Here is an 18,911-nt window from a genome sequence, read left to right on the forward strand (position 1 = left end):
AACTTACTCCTAAAAAAAAATCCACTCATCTGTATAAGAGAGTACACGGGGGCCAATTTGATGGGGGGGGGGGGGGAGCCCTTCATCTTTTCTGACATGCCTTACAAGTACTTAAATGTCATGCTTGTTATGGCTTTATATTAAAAGATTATTGTAATGGTATTTCCTGGATGGTTTCGTTTTAGTTCAGTCCTATAAACATGGTGGCATAGCAGGGTCAAGTTCATGGTATTTTATTGGTCCCGGTTTGTAACGAGGTTGAACTTGAGGTTTCAGTCCCCAGGCTTGTTGGATGCTTGTGGTGTTATTTTTAGCGTTAGTACGTGGTTGCGACTGAACGTGTGAATTTATGGCAACATTGACGACGGGATATGTTTTGTTGATATTCATGACATTATTTACGACTTATGAGGTAAACAGTATCAGACAGAGCAAAAACAGATTGGCTGGAAACTTTCTATTAATAGTCGGGGCAAGTTTACCATACAGCAGACAATTTCATCATTTCATCAACTCTTTTGGATTTCCTCAATCCATGTTATTTTTTTGCACACTTCTTACTTCTCATACCGAGATTCACCATTTTAGGAGTCATGTCAGAGATCACTTCGCTTTTGAGTTGAATTCACTCCAAAGTATAGCGGTTTCGGAATTACTCTTTTCAGAGTGGATTCCTGCACTGTTTTGAACGTAAATGGTGATATGAATTCTTAAAGAGTAGATTTCACTCTGGTAGGGCTTCACAAATGGTTGAAGTTGAGATTTAAAAACAAATGAAGAGGCCCTACTCTGTCGAGTTTATGTATAAATGAAATTTATTTTCATGGATTGAATAGGGTTAACCGCAGTCCCGGTGGGGTCACTCAATGTGACTTCCGGACCGCATGACCGTTACCAAAATCGAGGAAAAAGGAGTAAATTTCAAGCAATGTCCGCGGACAAAATATTCCTCGAAATATAGAAAATAGGGGTGCACAGGTGTCCTCGAAATTGATAAATAGGGGTCAGGAAAAGGGAAAAGAGAAAACCTGGAAGAAAAATTCTCGGAGCCGAGTCTTGTCCTTGAAATATGGTAAAATAGAGGTTAATTTGCGAAAGTGTCCTTACAATCTTATAATAAGGGGTATTCCAAAGTACGATTTTGTCCTTGTTTTGACGTAAAAAAGGGGGTTAAATATCACAAAATGTCCTTGAAATTGATCGCAATAGGGGGGTATTTGCATTTGTGGTAACGGTCATATGCGTCACCTTCTGCGGAGGAGTGACCCCACCGGGACCGCAGTTTGCGGCTTGATGATTCATTATGATAACGTTCTGCTCTATTTATTCATGAAGGCCCATTATATAACAAAACGACCATTCATTCCTAACTACCTAAATCCAGAGACATGTTGCTTTTTATTTGACAACAAACTATATAGACAGACCTACTATTAATGACCTGCAAGGCTTCAGATTCCTAAAAATAGCGGAAAGTTTAGTCATTGTTTACAAAAGCACTCCCCCACAGTCTGTTGTCGTTGGAAGGTCTCCCGTGTGGCGTGCATTGCGAAGCCACCGAACTCCCGAACCGTTTCACCGCTGGATCAATCGCCAAGAGTCTAGTGTATTGATCCAACAAGTGTCATTGCATTGCATGTGTACGAATCGGCAACATGGCGACGTACACTTGCAGAGTACAGTATATGAATGATACGGATCCATTTGCGACTACTATCTTTGCGGAACCTACTCGAGCCCCACATTTTCATTTTAATGAATATCTAACTCTTGAGGATCAATTACCGACACTTTACAGGGTCCTTCAACCTCCACATAAGGTAAGATGTCGTTCGTACATTCATCGGTACAAGGAGCTGTGATTACGAAATTAGTAGGGGTAATCGGATGGTGTTACTACCACCTGCCGATGGGTGCATGGCCCCTGAAGTTCTGGCTGAGTTGCTTTTGTCGTTTCGGTAGCTACATAACACTACCACTCCAAGTATGACTTTTGAATCAAGAAGTCATACTGTATTTACAGTTGTAGTTCTGTACGCTATCACCTGTAGAATTTGTATTTAATATGTTTGTAGATCTCACTTTGATTTTGTTAATGATGCTTATATGACCGTTATCGTGTAACCTACATGTAGCTCTTCATGGTCTGTGTACAACTGCAGCTGATCAGTTTATTTATTTTTTATATCAGGTCCATTAAGGACATTATAATCTTCTTTTTCTTTTTCTTCTTCTTCCTTTTGGTGTTTGATATCAACAGTATCCAACCATCTTTCTTGCCTTTCATTGTAAATGGATGTTTTTTAATTTTTAATTTACTGAATATCGATATCCCTTTCCCCTCATTATCATCATCATCTATACGTGAGTGTAGGATATCCTGAAGGTCTCCCGGTCAGATCACTTGGTACATTAGTAAAGGTCTAAAAATCAGTGCATGCGTGGATGTCGGACTATGCTATAACAAAGTGTTTGTCTGACCAAAAAGAATCCAAGCTGTATTTAAATGAGTTAAAGTTAATGCTGGTAGCAGTTACTAGAGACACTGGTAAACTGTTCCAAGACTGGATGACCCATTTGCTAAAAAAGTTACTCCTGACATTCAATCGACAGCGAGTAGTGAATAACTTCAATGAATGGCCTCTTGTTATCTGATACTGTGATCAAATAGTGCCTTGGTCTGAAAGATTACCAAAACTACTTTGAAGTTTGAAGGTCATTAAAAAGATCTAACTTTTAATATACTTGCTGACAAATACCTTGTATGCGAGGACACTTTTGATATGCAATATGCATTTTTATCGTGAATGGTGTGGTAGTGTATTATCAGGAAAATATGTGATGCTTGTGGTGTTGATGTTGATGGAATCTATCTAAAAAAAAAATTGTCAAATAAAAAACAAATCATTTGAGCAATGGTTGTCAGCCTTGATATGTACATTCAATGTTTAGGTGTATTTGCACCCTTCACGATACAACTGCACCAGTTTAGCACAAGCACAATGCACACACCATTTTGCATGTAATAATCTTCAGGATTGGAACACAGGACTACCAGGAGAAGAAGAATTAGAAGCAGAAGAAGATGTATTCATGTATACAAATATTAAAATGATGAAAATTGTACACAATATTAAGTTGACACTGACAGTTAAAAGATTGCCTGTTGCAATCCATTTCGCATTCCAAAATCCTTGAGCAGTTGTTACTGATTACTGTACATGGGTCAAAGGTCACCTCACAACTGCATTCTAAAATAGCAAATCAATAATTCAGGAAACACCGACAATAATATCCACTCATATAATGTGAAAAAACAATTGGTTGTTTGCAGAAAATACCAGCAGATTTGGAATTATGAATTGTCGCATACCAGATTGCCACAATGTATTAAAGAAATACCTTTGACATGGTACGATCGCTACTTGAATCTGCTCGTTACGATTACCAGTAAACATACAATACATGTATTGTAGGCTCCAGTGTAGCTCAAAACCTGGCGCGTACGTTTATACCGGTACTGTAACTTGACTGCCCTCATATTTGTGAGGGTAATCATTTGTGAAAGCCCACCATTGACATTGGTTTACCATTTGATATTGGTCCATGGTTTACTTTACATGTCTATATATTTATAAAACACTATGTAAAATTATATGTGATAACACCCTTCTGGTTCGAGTCTAAACTCTAAAGTGAACTAGTTATTTCCTTTGACACTTTAAGTTTTATAATAGCGAATAGCATGCATAAATATGTAGATCTGTATTTATTTTAAATCAGTTGTAGTCTGAGAGAACTTGACAGTTCTATTAAAGGAAAAAATAGTTGAACCCGAGGTGGAATACCTTTAACCTACTTTAAACTCACTTTAAACTCACTGTGCATTCAGAGAAATGGTCATCCGTTTCCCTTGAAAGTCTAAGGGGGTAAAAATACTAATCCGCAGGAATTAGAGTGCATTGTATCGGATATCAATGGCTGAAAATGAATCAGATGAATTCTATTTAAAGACCTGCTATATTCTCTCCTCTGTACACAAACCATGCTGACATGTCTCCCAAGGCAAGGGTGTAGTAGCGCTAAAGATGTGAGGTAGTAAGGGGACTTATTCAGGAAGGGATGTGAACTATTTTATGCTCTTTAGTTTGAGGTTCTAGATAAATTGGGTTTAATTTAAAGATGTGATTGAAACTGGAATCTCAAACTTTCACTATTTTACGACTTTGAAGTGTAACCCATGTAACACATGTTACCCTCATTTCTAGTAATGCAATTTGTTCTCGCTTGAGCTCATATTAAACAAAAAAAACATTCACTATCAGTATCAAACTCACACACATAAAAAAAAACATATACATGTATGCGCCCAAGATCCTAAGGATTTTGTCATATTCATGTTTTATGCGTGCATTCCATTCTTTATAAATTAGAACATGTTTGATGTGAGGTACAGTTTAACATAAGTTTTTTTGAAATCTTAACATTCTGATAAATAATACTCTTGTATGTAGGCTTTAGGCCCAATCATTCATTTAACTGTGATTGAGGAGGGGGGGGGGGGGGCTAGATCCCCCTGCACCCCAAATCAGATGGAGCTGCTACCGGTAATATATGAGCCTATGGCTAGGAACTCCTGCTGTTTAGTCAAATACATGCAGGTCAACTCTTCAAGAAAACAAAGTCAAGCCAAGTCTGTAACAAAAAATTCCAGAGGAAGTTGGGGATATTGTTTAAATTAATAAATTCCATTCAAATTTGATTTGCAGTTCATATGGTAATTCAAATCTTCAATATGCATGATGTCAACAAGAAATTCATAAATTTGTATTTGACAAATTGATAGCTTGGTAAATATTGATGTGTATATATATGCCTGCAAATTATAACTTTGATGATTGATAATTTATTATCAAAATATGTATCATTTATTATTGTAATGTCAACAAGATAAAAGAGGACTATCAAAATACCAAGTGCAAATTAATGTCAATTGCTGAAGAATATTTTCACCCCACAATAATTTCCTTAAATTTATTTACTTCAACTAGTTTGGTGGCATGATCCTTCACAGGAAGTTCTAAGTTGACTTATTTTCCACGAGCAAGATATACAAAACCGGTAATTACAGTACTTAAACTGTGTTATGACAGCAATACGATTGAAAAACAAAAAAAGATGAATAGAAAAATTAAATTAATTTGTACATGTACTGTAGCCATGGTAGGACTGCTCAAAATGAAAGAACACAATTTTACCAATTTGGTACTGGTAAAAAAAAGGTTTTGTTTTGATTAGGATATATTTCAGTTTCAGTTTCAGTTTTTTTTTTTCATTTCCAACAAAACAGTGATTTTCACAAGAAGTCAGATATAAGATTCAATATTCAATAATATAATACTTTTTACATGGTTTAAAGTTATAGGATAGAGAGTATACATGTACATACATATCCAGTACATTGTAAGTCTCTCCTTTTAAAAACACAATTTATCTGAAAAATATGCTGGGATTCTCACGATACTTCATCTACCGGTACATTTATTTTGTTTGCACATTATGATTGAAGATAGAACTGTCAGGAAATGCCTTAGATGGGCATGCCGCATGAATGACTTGATGTGTGATATAAACATCCATTCATGCCTTGTTTGTTTAATGGATTAACTTGCCACCTTCTGTGTATCAAGTTCTCTATCATCTGTATTCAACTGCATTCAAATAATGAGTAACTGGTTGAACGACTTCATATTTCTTTCATTTTATCATGATAAACAAGTATCTGCAGGTGTTGATTTGTTGTTGATTTGAAAACTGACTTCAATTTTAATTAAATTTACATGTAAGGATATGAAACTGGTTATTTTTCTTCTTTCTGATACATTTATTAATTAAATGACTGCACATTGTAAGCCTACACGTAGCATTGTTTCACATGCTGTATACAGCACTGCAATGTTCTAAGACGACACTTGTAACGTTCATGGCATAAATGTACGTATATGGTTTTAAATTTTTGTGTCATCTGTTTAGAACCAGAAGGGTGTTAAAGGTAAAGATCAGTTCTGGTCATGCGATTGCATTGTAAAAGAAACGTTGTGGAATCGATCAGAAAAGGTTGATCATCTGGCATCTAGCTGCACTGCTAAAGCCAGGGTAATTATGCTGCATTATTGTAGAGCGCTTAGAGACTTCTGACAAAGTAAGTGTTAGGCGCTATATAAGCACTGTAATTATTATTATTATTATCTAGCATCTGCAAGGTTCTGGAATCATCAAAATGATAAGAAATTTGGCCCATTCTTCGTAAAGTTACAAGTACTATACACAGAAAGATGTATATGGGACTACCCTATATCTCTCACAGACCATGAGAGAAACAAATTTACCAAATATATGAATTAGGCGGTTTCCCGGCAAATTTTTTATCATCATGTATTAGTCAAAACATATTCTTTCACATGATTGGTAATGAGAGCTTCCATTTCATTTTTTTAAATTGGGGTGTTTCCAATACTGTTCTTTACCTTTAACGCCCTTCTGCCTCGCTCAAACACACAATGTACAAGTAGGCGTACACTTGACTAGTTTATATGGAATGTTCATGTCGTACATGTAGGTAAAGTATCGGTACAGTCACAGGTTATGATCATACAAAGTTACAAATATAATGTACATCAGAATGTTCTACTACACAAATAATCAAGAGATTATTATCTAAGATAAAGAAGACCTCCACGTGTACTTGTAATGTTGTAAGGTCATATTGATATAATGTAATGCAATGAGAACACGTTGCACTTGCCAAGCTGTGCCTCTCCAACATTTGATTTATAATATATACACATACATGTAATGGATATACATGTAAGCCCTACAATTAAAAAAAAAGGAAAAACAGTTGTCAGTTGACTTCACAAATGTACATAATGAACCTGTACAAATAATGTGTTTGCAACTTTGCATAATATTATGGCTCTTGTATGACTGCATTTCCCAGTCAGTCTCCATCTAAAACCACACATATTCATGATGTTGAGTTAATGAATTTAGCCATGGCAAGTAGAATTTGGCCTGATTCCTTGGTTTCTTTTGTTTGATTGTGAAGAGGGCCGACCGGCCAGCCCAACTGGCTAGTCATTGTGAAAATATTTGGTTACGGCTATTTATTCTTGTCCAATTTGGCGCAATTTTGTGTGCTTTGCATCCTGTTACTTCCTCGTTCTTTCTTTTTTTCAGGCCTAGGTGAATGTGACACCCCTGGTCGTTACTAGTACTGGTATCCACGTTACTGCATTTGCATGCGCCCACCATGTTGTTATGAAACTTGATTTATTTTGAGTCTCAATCAATAGGACCATTCACATTGCAGTATTAAAGACTGATTTGAATTTAATTAATTTATTACCCATATCAGGGAATTTGTTTTCCACTGGTTAGTACCAGTAAAATGATAATGAGTGGTTGTAGTACTGATGCAAAAATGGAAGAAAAGTATTGCGGGGGAGATCATATTTTTGAACTACACTGTACATGTACATACATGTATCATGTAAACTACTGGAAAACCCCTTGAAAAAACTGTCGGTATTTGTTAATTCTGTATTTTGGGTGAGTTGTGCGCATGCGCCTCCTGTTGGTGCTCTGTATGCGGTAACACAGAAGCGAGGAGAGTCATGAGCAAAAAACGGAATAATTCACCAATGTTTTGAGAACATGCATACTCTGCAAAATCTGTGGAGTTTCAGCCTGCGTTTCAAAAACTCACAATCCAGAGGTGGTTTTTTTGTTTTGTTTTGGTGTGTGTGTGTGTGGGGGGGGGGGGGGGTATTGGTGGTAGCTTCGCAACGGAATTTGAGAAAAAACATGTTTTTTTTAACTTGCAGTGTAAATGCCTCTGATTTTTACTTTAAGTTTCTTTGTCACGGAGCATTTAATACTGAAGTGTGACTATGAATAATTGCCAATTTTAGAAGTGAAAAATGTGGGAAACATTCAATAATTGCAGGCAATAAAACAGTGAATAGAGGTGGGCGGTATTTTTAATGTATTTCTTTTTAATCTGTATGTAGAGCATGATATTAGTGAACAACATATTTAGTAAATAAATGCACACTATTGGCAACAACACTCGGTCTGTACCGGTATATATTTGCATTAAATGTACACTGCACATGTCGTCTGTTTAAAATCAGGCTCATGCGTGTACATGTACTGTACACACATACAAGTGCATGTACACGTATGTGCCTGTTTATGTTATGTGTTAACTTCATTCAGAATATTAAATGGCAGGAAATACATGTACAACTACATATCTAATTAATGTTGATAGAACAAACTAAATTTCAAAGCCATTTCCAACAGTTATTGTGCTTTATTAGCATTATTACACATGTAATCACAAAACATTAATTTCTTTGACTTTTTTGTTTGTTATTATGTTGGTGATTTCTTGAAATGTTATTATAGAATGTTGCTGATATCACAGACAAAACAAGATTTAATGTTGATGGCTATCAAAGATAAAGAAACTTACAGACAGATATTATTCTTCATAGAAGCATTGTTTTGTCTTATCTTCATTTTTATCACTGTCTAAGATCTCTCAAATTCTTGGAGTATTTAGTTATTTACTTAGGAACAATGAAAAAGAAAGAAGAATTCAGGAAGTTTTAGACCAAAGCGAGGATACAGCTGCTCACATTGGTAATCCAATGGATTTTCAAACTTCCTTTATATGGGGTCAAAAACACTCAGTAACGTTGGTCTATCGTAGTCTGCATAGTCATGATACAGAGCTCTACAGACCTTCTGTACATGCCTGTTTGATCTGTTCTGACTCTCAACGGTAACACAACTTCTTAATGTCCTAATGTTATTCAATATTATGTCATTAAATTATTTGCTAATTAATTTTATAGGGGCTATGTGTCTTAAATGTACACCTGGGCCCCGCCTTACAAAGATCCAAATCAGTCGCAAGTCCTCTTTTTAATCGCAAGTTTGCAGTCTCCTATCTCTTATGTACATAGTTGCGATTGATATCAATCGCAAATAAGTTGCAATTAATTAATAGGGACTTTTAGATTCTGCACGACGAGAACATGGACTGCCCTTTTAAGGCAATGTGACGTCACTACCAGTGCCTTAAAAGGACGTCACTACCAGTGCCTTAAAAGGACGTCACATTGCCTTAAAAGGGCAGTCCACGTTCTCGTTGTGCAGAATCTAAAAATCCCTACTATCAACTCTTTAGACGACAGGGCCCTGTTGTATGTACATGTACATGTATATACATACATGTACATACAAAAGAATCAGTTCAAGGAGTTTGAGTTGGCATGAAAAGCCAGTAAAAGGAAATCACAAGAAAATAATTCTATTTTTTAAATATTTGTTTTACATGCACATGTGGATAATTAAATCATTAACTAATTAATTATCATAGCCTTTACCATTTAAATATATTTAGTTTGCTCAGTGTTTTTTATTAGAAATGCAGTGATGCACTGAAAAAACTACAGGGAAAGAAAAGAACAAATACTCCCATTTATAAAACAACTTTGCCTGACTCTATGAAGCCTTATAGAGATTGCATTGTCAGAAGATCGAGCGTCTTTCTTAATTGTTCTAAATTGAAAACCACACTGAGGAACTCAGCAGTAAATGTGAATGTGTCATCCTATAGTGAAGGTCTGAGGGTACATTCTAAAAGGAAAACCTGGGAAGTCATTAATAAAACAACCTTATACACTCACTGTAACGGAGTCCATGCAGATGTTTGTCATACTACAGTATGTCGTAATTTAAAGGTATTACAAAGTTTTGGTATGGGGTCATGGATTTGGTTCAAATTAACATATTGGAAGCATATGCTTTCCTACGATATACATTGATCGTTTTCCATGTTGAAATCGAGTCTAAAGTTATGAAATTATAAATAATAAACTCTTTATGTTGTATAGCTCCCTCTCAAGGTCAAGATATCAATTTAGCTATGAAATAATGTTTCTTGACTAAAATCGACCGATTAGCTATTCCTGTTTGGAAATTATATGTCACAACTACATATTCTGAGATTTCCATTGTCGCAGCAACCATTGTACGGCCGTAGGCGCCATTTTAAATTTATCAAAATTTACCGGGAGCACCGGTAAATTTTGATATTCAATTTTTCTCGAAAACCGAAGTGTTTTAGGGGTTATTTTTTTAAGTGCTTATAATACATCCACAGGGGCATCCAAATATATCAAAATTGTAAAGATTCACTATCCATCCAATTTTCAAAATTTCCCAAAACTTTGTAATACCTTTAAGTTCTCAGGGAGCGACAGAAAGTGGACAGTTTGATAAAAGGTCTTGCTGCTGTGTGGGAATTATGTTTACAAAGTATGTAATTTCCAAAAAGATGATACATATCGATATTTAAAAACAGATATTTAATATCGATATTTGGTAAATGTAACTTACCAAATATTGTTTTGAAAGCTACCAGATACTACTCTTGTTTTGGAATTTGAAGTCCTGTTAAAAACAAATAGTTTCATGATTAATACTTTATTTTATTGTTTGACAATTAAAAAACAAAAAATGAAATTGTGGACTGAGATCTCTCAAAAGAAAAAAAAATCCTGGTACATTTACATGATTTAATTCAAATAAGGCTAAATAGCAGCTTTCCATGTACACAGGTGCTCAGGGCAATTAATTATCCCCCTCCACCCCCCCCCCCCACACACACACTAGTAAATAGCCCTGTAGCCTTGCAAATCTGGGCAACTACAGTACCCTCTGTATTGTCTTCTTAAAAGTAACAATTTTGTTGAAAAGATGGTCGCTCCATGCAATTAGAAGTAAGATAAGGATAATAAATGGGCACTGCTTAAACTACATGTACATGTATGTATGTCTTGATACATGTAATACTGATGAAAGACAACATGTACATTTAATACATGTACATGTACTGTGGTATGTGGACCACACATCAATCAGACTACTACTACTACTACTACAATGACAGCTCACTCAACAGAACGTGTTAATGTGTCACCCTTTTACAAACTTAACCAACCATGCTTTTAAGTTAAAACGTCCTCCAAACTGAACAAAAGGGGTTTAAACACGTTTCTGTGGTTAGATATTTCTCTTTTTACCCTTTACAAGATCTGGCATGTAAACAAAGTGATTTTGTATCAATCAAAAAGTGAGACACTTGATGAGGATTTATACACTGAGGGGCTTTTGTTTGGGGTGTCTCTAACTGTCTCACAAAAAAAGAAAAAGTATCCTACTTCTTGTAAATGAAGATGTAGGCCTACATGTACCTTGGGATTAAGAAGAAAGAGGTTTATGAGATTATTTGTGAGTCGAGCAACGGAGAGGATCCTGATTATAACACAATACCGGTATCAGAGTGCATCGGGGCATGATCTATATTTGCACGGGGACTTGTTATGATAGTTTGAAGGTTGTGGTTTTGGGCAGGTAAAGGTAGTAACAATTAAGCATCTATTTTGAGATACATGTATGATGACTAAAAAGAATTCCTCAAAGAATTAAGCAATTGTAAACTGCATGTCATATTATACAATACGTGTACGATACATTGCAACTGCCATAAAACTATTGATTGCAAATTAAAGAAATAAAACAACAACAAAACATTTACATTAGGGCTTAGAGACTTTGATGGTAAGCGCTTTACAAGCACCAATTTTATTATTATTATTTATTACATTCCTTAGTGCATTTACAACTGTGAGAACCCAAGAAAGTAAGGTACAGGTACAATTACATTTGCCACAATCCACCCACATGTAAGTGTTGAATGGGTACTGGAAGGATGGAAGCCTAGTAGAGCCGGAGGGGGGGGGGGGGGGGGGGGGGGGGGGGGGGGGGTAATATTGGAGTATCTTGAGCACCTTGGGTGGTGGATTTGTGCACTATAAAAATATCAAATATTATTAATCCGCTGACTACTGAGTTATCTAATTCCCATAGGCTTTACACAGAGACCACCTGGTGCCAGTATGGAGTGGGTTTAAATGGTAAAATTACTGTACCAAATTTTGATAGATCATTTTGGTCGAGAGACGAAATGTATTCATTCATATGTTCATCTTTTCTTATTGAATTATTTAACATTGCCCTATTTTTATTGTTGCATTCTTACAGTTAGAGGATTGTGGTCTTCAACTCTCTCATAATGGAACATACTTGGATCTTGAACAGTCCATTGACGACCAGAGGGATGACTTTGAGGGCTTCGAGCGCAAGTAAGTAAAATTTATTCTTTTGGTGGTATTGTCAAATAAACTCAATTTGGCATCAAACAGACGTCTGATCCATCAATATTGAATATTTGTTTATTGTGTATTCTACATTACAAGTATTTATTTATTGTATTCTTGCAGTTTCAAAATGGATAGCCATTAGAGATAGGTTAAGTGGCACAGCTTGATAAATAAGGATCTTATGTGCCAGTGGATCAGATCCCCCTCCCCGGAAAAAATATGTAAATATCGGTATGGAAGAAAAGATGTGTTCGCAATGGACAAAGTACTTTGGAATGTTTGGAAACTCCAGTCAAACGGGGACAATACTCTAGATGTTGAGTGCGTACAACATTGGAGTCTTGAAGAAACCTTTGAACTCAGTTGGGACTTGAGGAAAATCAAGAATGTGATCAGACTTCTGACCTTTCTATGTACATGAACCTGTACCCAGCTGTTTGTAATATTACTGTGGTTTTGATCCAGTGTCTTACTGGTTAAAGCTCATGTAAGGCTTTGGTTGCAAAAAAGGAAATAGGAAATAAGCATTTTGTTAAATATAGTCTGATGTTGTTCTCAATGTTTCTAAAGTTATATGTACGAGCTCATGTGGTATTCTATCCATGATATCCGGTGGATTGTACATTTAATGTACATATCTGCAAGAAACTCTAAATAATGGCTAAACGCAGGCTGCCATTGTCAGAATTTAAATCCCTGGATGGTATACATCTAATTATTTTCTAATTCTCATTTGTCTAATATTGTACTTGAGGAGGAAAAACAACTTCACCTAAGCTTATAGCATTGTTAGTATCTTCCTTCATGTATTTATCATCTACAGTGTAAAATCAAAAAAATTTTGACAAATTTTTTTCGGTGGCTCACCAAAACTTTATAACGGGTATGACCTTTAACACACCAGTATGTTGGAGAGAAGGGAGTCCCCCTTGTGAAATATAATGCTTCCTGTCTGTGAACTCTGGAATGACTGGGGACAATGTTGAACTTTTGTAGAAAGATATACGATATGCAGTTGATTTGAGCATGATTGTAAGAATTAGGAATTATGTTCTTTATGTCTAGAACCACGGTGGGTGGGGAGTTTCCTTTTCATTAGTAGCAGTGTGCCTTCGGTAACTCATGTGGTTGAAACTGCTGAATGATGAAAACCCCAGGTCGGCAAAACTTTTGATCAGTAGTGTACATGTATTCGTTACACAGAAAATATTTAATTTGACATCTACAGTACGGTATTTAAAAAGAATATTTTTTTTTTGCAGTTATACATGTCTGTACTGTACATTGTACATGTTATATTTCTGATATAAACATATTTTGCCTTTATTTTTTTAAACAGGAAAAGCAATTCTGTTATCTTGCGAACTCAGCTCACGGTCCGTGTTCGAGGCATTCAAGGTAAGATCAAGTACAGTCACAGTGTAGATTATGTTTATAGTGAACATTCTTTCTACTTTCTATCATGTCAAGTGAGTTTGTAGAACAGCTGTATTCCTGTTCTCGACAATGGGTGTTACTACAGGTAGAGTGGTACTGCAATTGCTCATTAAGCAATTGCACTGTGGTGATTTCCTTCACTTACAAAATTCTTAAATTCAACCCTGGACCCAAACACCATACCGACCCTTACCTTTACCCTAACCATAACCCTAAAACTATTAAACCTAAAAGCCAATTGCAATCCTTAAACCCAGCCCTATCCTTTTGAGGGAATAAAGGCTGGAGCAATTGTTGCCAAAGCAGAAGTTGGAGCATCTACAGGAACTTTGTAAATGGCTATAGAGGTGCAGGTGCAGACAGTCCATATAATTTTTTTTTTAAAAAGACATATACTGACCTTCTCCAAGTATGTGAATGGTTTGGTAACATTTGAACTAATTATTTCCAGCTGTGCTTTTGTCGACCAGTTGTTAGGTTTTGTATTTGATGTTCATACGTATGCCGACTAGGTTTTATCAATCATACGAGAAGAGCATTCAAAGGACGTAGTGTTTGTTTTATGTCTGTAAGTGGACCGGTGAGGCAGCGTTTCCTAGTGGTTAAGAAGCAAGTTCCTGGTTGTTTTAAAGGACAATCCAACCCTTGTAATAAGTTCTTTTGTATGAAAGCAGAAAACTAAGAGAAACAGAATGGCGAAAGTTTGAAATAAATCGGATCAATGATAAGAAAGTTAAGAGTGTTTGAAATATGAGATAACTGAAGCTATAAAAATCTCAACTTGGCAATTAGGTATACTGGATTGTGATTGTGATTCTCTAAAAAGAAAAGACACTCCTTATAGATTTTGAAAAAATGATATTTTAGTTGTTTGGTGTGTTGGAATAAATGTGAAAGTTGTACGGCACTCTGTTAAAGTGAAATTACCGATTCAGCCAATTTGAAGTGCCCATATGTTTTATAGTTATTACTTCTGAAAATTCATAACTTTCTTATTTTTGTGCGATTTCTTTCAAACTAGCCTGCTTCTCTGATTTGTCTGCACTCTTTTAAAGGTACTATGTCCCATTTGCAGGCCAAAAAAATGAAAAAGTTAAATTCCAACTGCATTTAAAAGATAATACTAATTTAGAACTTCCCTAAAAAAGCTGGGGCTTGAAAATGTCTTCAAGTGTGAAAATAACGACTATTAGTTGCCAAATCGACTTTAGGGCTATAGAGCCCAAAAGTAATAGTCTTGATTTTCAGACAATTGTACCGAATGGTCATACGTTTTATGCTTTGCAAAGATTCAATCAGTTTAATCTTGGCCATCACAAGAAGTGGGTTATTGATGTAGACAAATGCTCATGTACCCTTTACAACTCTTTTCATGTACATGTATGTTATTACCAAAGAAGTAAAGAGCCAGTCAGTCACTCAATAGTGTCTGACAGTGAAGTCTAGCAAGTAAACAGGTCTCGTTGCATAATTTGAATATGAGGACACTGCTAACGTTTAAATTTCACAGAATAGGACATACATGACATATTCATAATTCCTGCAAAGTTCTACAGAATTTGAGGTTGGCTGCAAAAGGGACATATACCTTTAAAGTAATTTGCTCTTAGGGTAGGATTTCCCTTTAAGTAAACGTGAATGGTTCTTGAAATCCGTTTAACGTATCAGTTTCGTATCATGTCTTGCTTGACAGCCATTTCCTTTCTACCGGTAAGTAGTATATGTAGTTAGGTAGCATCCGGTCTATTTCCTTTCTAACTAGTGGTTAAGTAGCAACTTTGATGTTTTAAATAAACATTAATGATTCCTTAAAGCTACCAAGTGTCTATTTAATGTTGGGTACATAAATTTCCTTTCATTGAGTAACAACCTGAAAGTTTTAGGTGAACAGGAATGATTTCTTATATTACTGACTAAACTGATACAAGAAGAAGGGTGATTGTTTCTTGTGCTAAAAATGGGAAACAACTGTTGTCTTTAGCATGCAATGTCTAGAGTACAGGTATGTGAATATCGGTACTAAAGGGTAGTGCATGAACGTGAAATTATCTGATTTTGGTTTTTCACAACATTTTAAGGACACGCATTTCAAATCAACATCAACAAAATCTAATTTTATTACCTGAGCAATTTTCAGACTTGTATGCTCTACATGGTACAAGTTTGTTTAATTTAAAATTTAAAATTTCATTGCACTCTTAAAATATAAAAGGTAATTTACTTCTCAGTACAAGATTATTTACAAGGGATTATGACCTGAATTATAATTGATATTCAACATGGTTCAAGACGTACTGGATTGCGTAAAATCAATAGTTTAGCTTAAATCATATTACAGTTATAAACTGACCTCTTAAAGCCTGTTTTGCTGGTCTGTTCCTATAGACCAATTAACAACAAAACAAACAAGCTTGCAATAAAAAGTGCATTCCCAACGAAACATATAAATTCAGCGTATAAACTTGACCTACAGTAGCCATGTGTAGAATGTGTAGAATTAAAAATCAATCAAGACCGGACCTTGTAAAACGTTGCTTTATAATTGACTTCTGGTTTATTGTGAAAGCAAACAGGTAAGGAGTCAGACCAGGATTTCCTTTCACCTGTCCTCATTATTACACCGGTCTCATCGCCGTTCATAGAGACAACAGGTAGCTGGGTTATGATGAAAGGTTCGGTATGGATTTAGTTGTGTTCACATTGTCTGCTAGTGGGTTAAATAATAAATAATAATGTTTTATTTACCCAAGGTAGCCACTTTAGTTATGAAACTGTCTATACCAGCGGGCCCTGCATAACATAATATGTTATTATTACCCTTCTCCAATCTAATATGCTGAGCGCCTAGCTAGAAGGCAGAAGGTCCCATTGTTATAAGTCTTTGGTACAACTCGGCCGGGGTTCGAACCCACGACCTCCCGTTCATGAGGCGGGCGCTCTAACCAGTGAGCCCTTGAATAAAGACATTTTACTCCATGAACAAGGGAGGAGATAAATGACATCTAACATTTTAACAAGAACAGTTTGTGATCAAGCCTTCTCAGATTTGAATGTAATGAACAAAAGGAGAGTATGAACAAACCCTTCCACCGACCCAGATACATGTGTAATGTGTGTATTATCTTATCTTTGACATACATGTAGATACATTTGTTATGAATTTAGAATGTGTACATGTATAATGAATGACATTAGAGCAAGAACAATCCTACCATTGTCTGATCCATGTTAATGTGAACAAGTCCATTCGTTGACACAGATACATGTACATATGTAATTAACAATAGCAGAGTGTAAACAGACCCTTTCATTAAAACATAATAAACAACACTTGACCGAGATAAACAACACTCGAATGAGTAGAGAGTGTGAACAAGCCCCTTTCATTGACACAGATACATATTTAATGAACAAAAACTTGAGTGGTTTCCTTTACCCTTGAGGTCAAAGGATTAAGATTTGCACCAGACAGATTAGTAGAAGATTAGAGATCACTCTGATTCATAAGAGATATATCCAATTATTGTAGGTTTTTGAGAGGATTTAAGCTACAGTATACCACAAAGAGATGCTAGACATATAATAATACAGAATAGTTACACTGCATCAAGGTACACTGTAAAGGAGATATTTGTAGACAAAGTTTATTCTGATCTCTATGATTCATGAGATATATCCACCTTTTTTTAGGTCTTTGAGAGAATAAGCCTATAGAGTATATACCGATACCACAAAGATATGCTAGACATTATGATAATACAGAATAGTTGTCAAGGTAAAGGAGATATTTGTAGACAAAGTTTACTCTGATCTCTCTCATTCATGAGATATATCCAACTATTTTAGGTCGTTGCACAGTATACCACAAAGAGATGCTAAACATATAATAATATGGAACAGTTATCTAGGTAAAGTAGATATTTGTAGACAGTAAAGTATATGGAAATAAAAACCATAGACCTTCATCAATAATACTTGTAGTCAGGGATTTTAAGGAGATCCGGTCTCAATGAAATGTGGAGTTTTAAAAAAGTTTCAAGGAAGAATGTAATCTACCTGAATGTATGAAATAATTCAATAATTCCATTTGAAATCTGTAATTGGAATATTGGAAGGAGTATATGATATCAGATAATATCCCACTCTATGCTGACCTATCTAGAAAGTAAGGTGCAATAAATACTAAAGCTCACATGTATAGTTGTATAGGCCTACTCTAGGTATGGTTGCTACTCAAAATGAAGTCTTCTGCATTCTGTAATCAATTTTATGAAATGACAACAAATTTGAAGTCTCTTCCAATGTAAGTATATATCCAAGTGTTCTTTATGAATGTTTTTTAAAGCAGTGGTCTACATATAGATTAATTTCACAGATATAAATATCCATTACAAGTTTCTAAGGCGTTGGGCTTCCGTGAAAAAGTCAGTTTATCTAGTGAGTCAGACCTTTATATTTCTGTTTTAATCTTCAGATAATCTACAGCCTTTTCACACACAGCTAAAATTCATCGTATCTAGTGATGATTAGAATCATCGTAAAATATTAAACATGTTTATAGACAAAATTTCCCAGTGTGAACATCGTTTATACGATGTTGGGATAGATACGAAGTCGCGATCCATACGCCCCTAAAAGCAGGCTGCAGATACGAAGTTCGTATCTAGAGAGCTTGACATTTTGTGTGTGAAAGGAAATTCTTGTTTAAACGTGTTTAAACTGGATGGAGCGTGCGCTTTGATTGACATGACATGACCTTCAATGCGCAATGGCACTACTGCGCATTTTACGAGCAGTAGTTAATCACGAAACAATTAACGATCGCACCGAAATTTCTGTGTGTGAAAGGCTCGTGATTAGTTTAAACACGTTCGAAACACGTTTATACTAGTCATGTTTATAGAATTTTAGCTGTGTGTGAAAAGGCTGCTAGTCTTGTCACTACCGGTTCATAGTTTGAAGCAAGCAGCCTACCATGGGTAGCAAGGGGTGACAGGTTTATCTTGATAACTGATCTTTTTAATTGGTAGTGCTTTGCTTGAGGTTGATCATAAACTTACAAAGAACCTTGACCATGATAAAGATAGGAAGAAGAAGAAAAAGGAGGACAAAAATTGGTGATAAATTTGATTGTAGAAATAAAGTAAAACATGAAGGAAATTTTTTTTTCTTTTT

General features: G+C 35.6%; 1 protein-coding gene across 4 annotated transcripts in view; it reads left to right on the forward strand.

The window, feature by feature from the left end:
* Positions 1 to 1,484: 1,484 nt before the first annotated feature.
* Positions 1,485 to 18,911, forward strand: part of LOC587533 (FH1/FH2 domain-containing protein 3) — a 138,707-nt gene continuing 121,280 nt past the window's right edge. For 2 of the 4 annotated variants that reach the window (XM_030975740.1, XM_030975741.1), the window contains exons 1-3: positions 1,485 to 1,820; positions 12,181 to 12,281; positions 13,639 to 13,697. In XM_030975740.1, the coding sequence (XP_030831600.1) occupies positions 1,656 to 1,820; positions 12,181 to 12,281; positions 13,639 to 13,697 (325 nt within the window). In that variant the 5' untranslated portion in view covers positions 1,485 to 1,655. The remainder of the gene's footprint in view (positions 1,821 to 12,180; positions 12,282 to 13,638; positions 13,698 to 18,911) is intronic. The other 2 variants (XM_030975742.1, XM_030975743.1) reach the window with 2 other exon arrangements.

This window comes from Strongylocentrotus purpuratus, unplaced genomic scaffold, assembly GCF_000002235.5.
Source record: "Strongylocentrotus purpuratus isolate Spur 01 unplaced genomic scaffold, Spur_5.0 spur5_scaffold_8, whole genome shotgun sequence".
In the NCBI taxonomy this organism is placed as follows: Eukaryota; Metazoa; Echinodermata; class Echinoidea; order Camarodonta; family Strongylocentrotidae; genus Strongylocentrotus; species Strongylocentrotus purpuratus.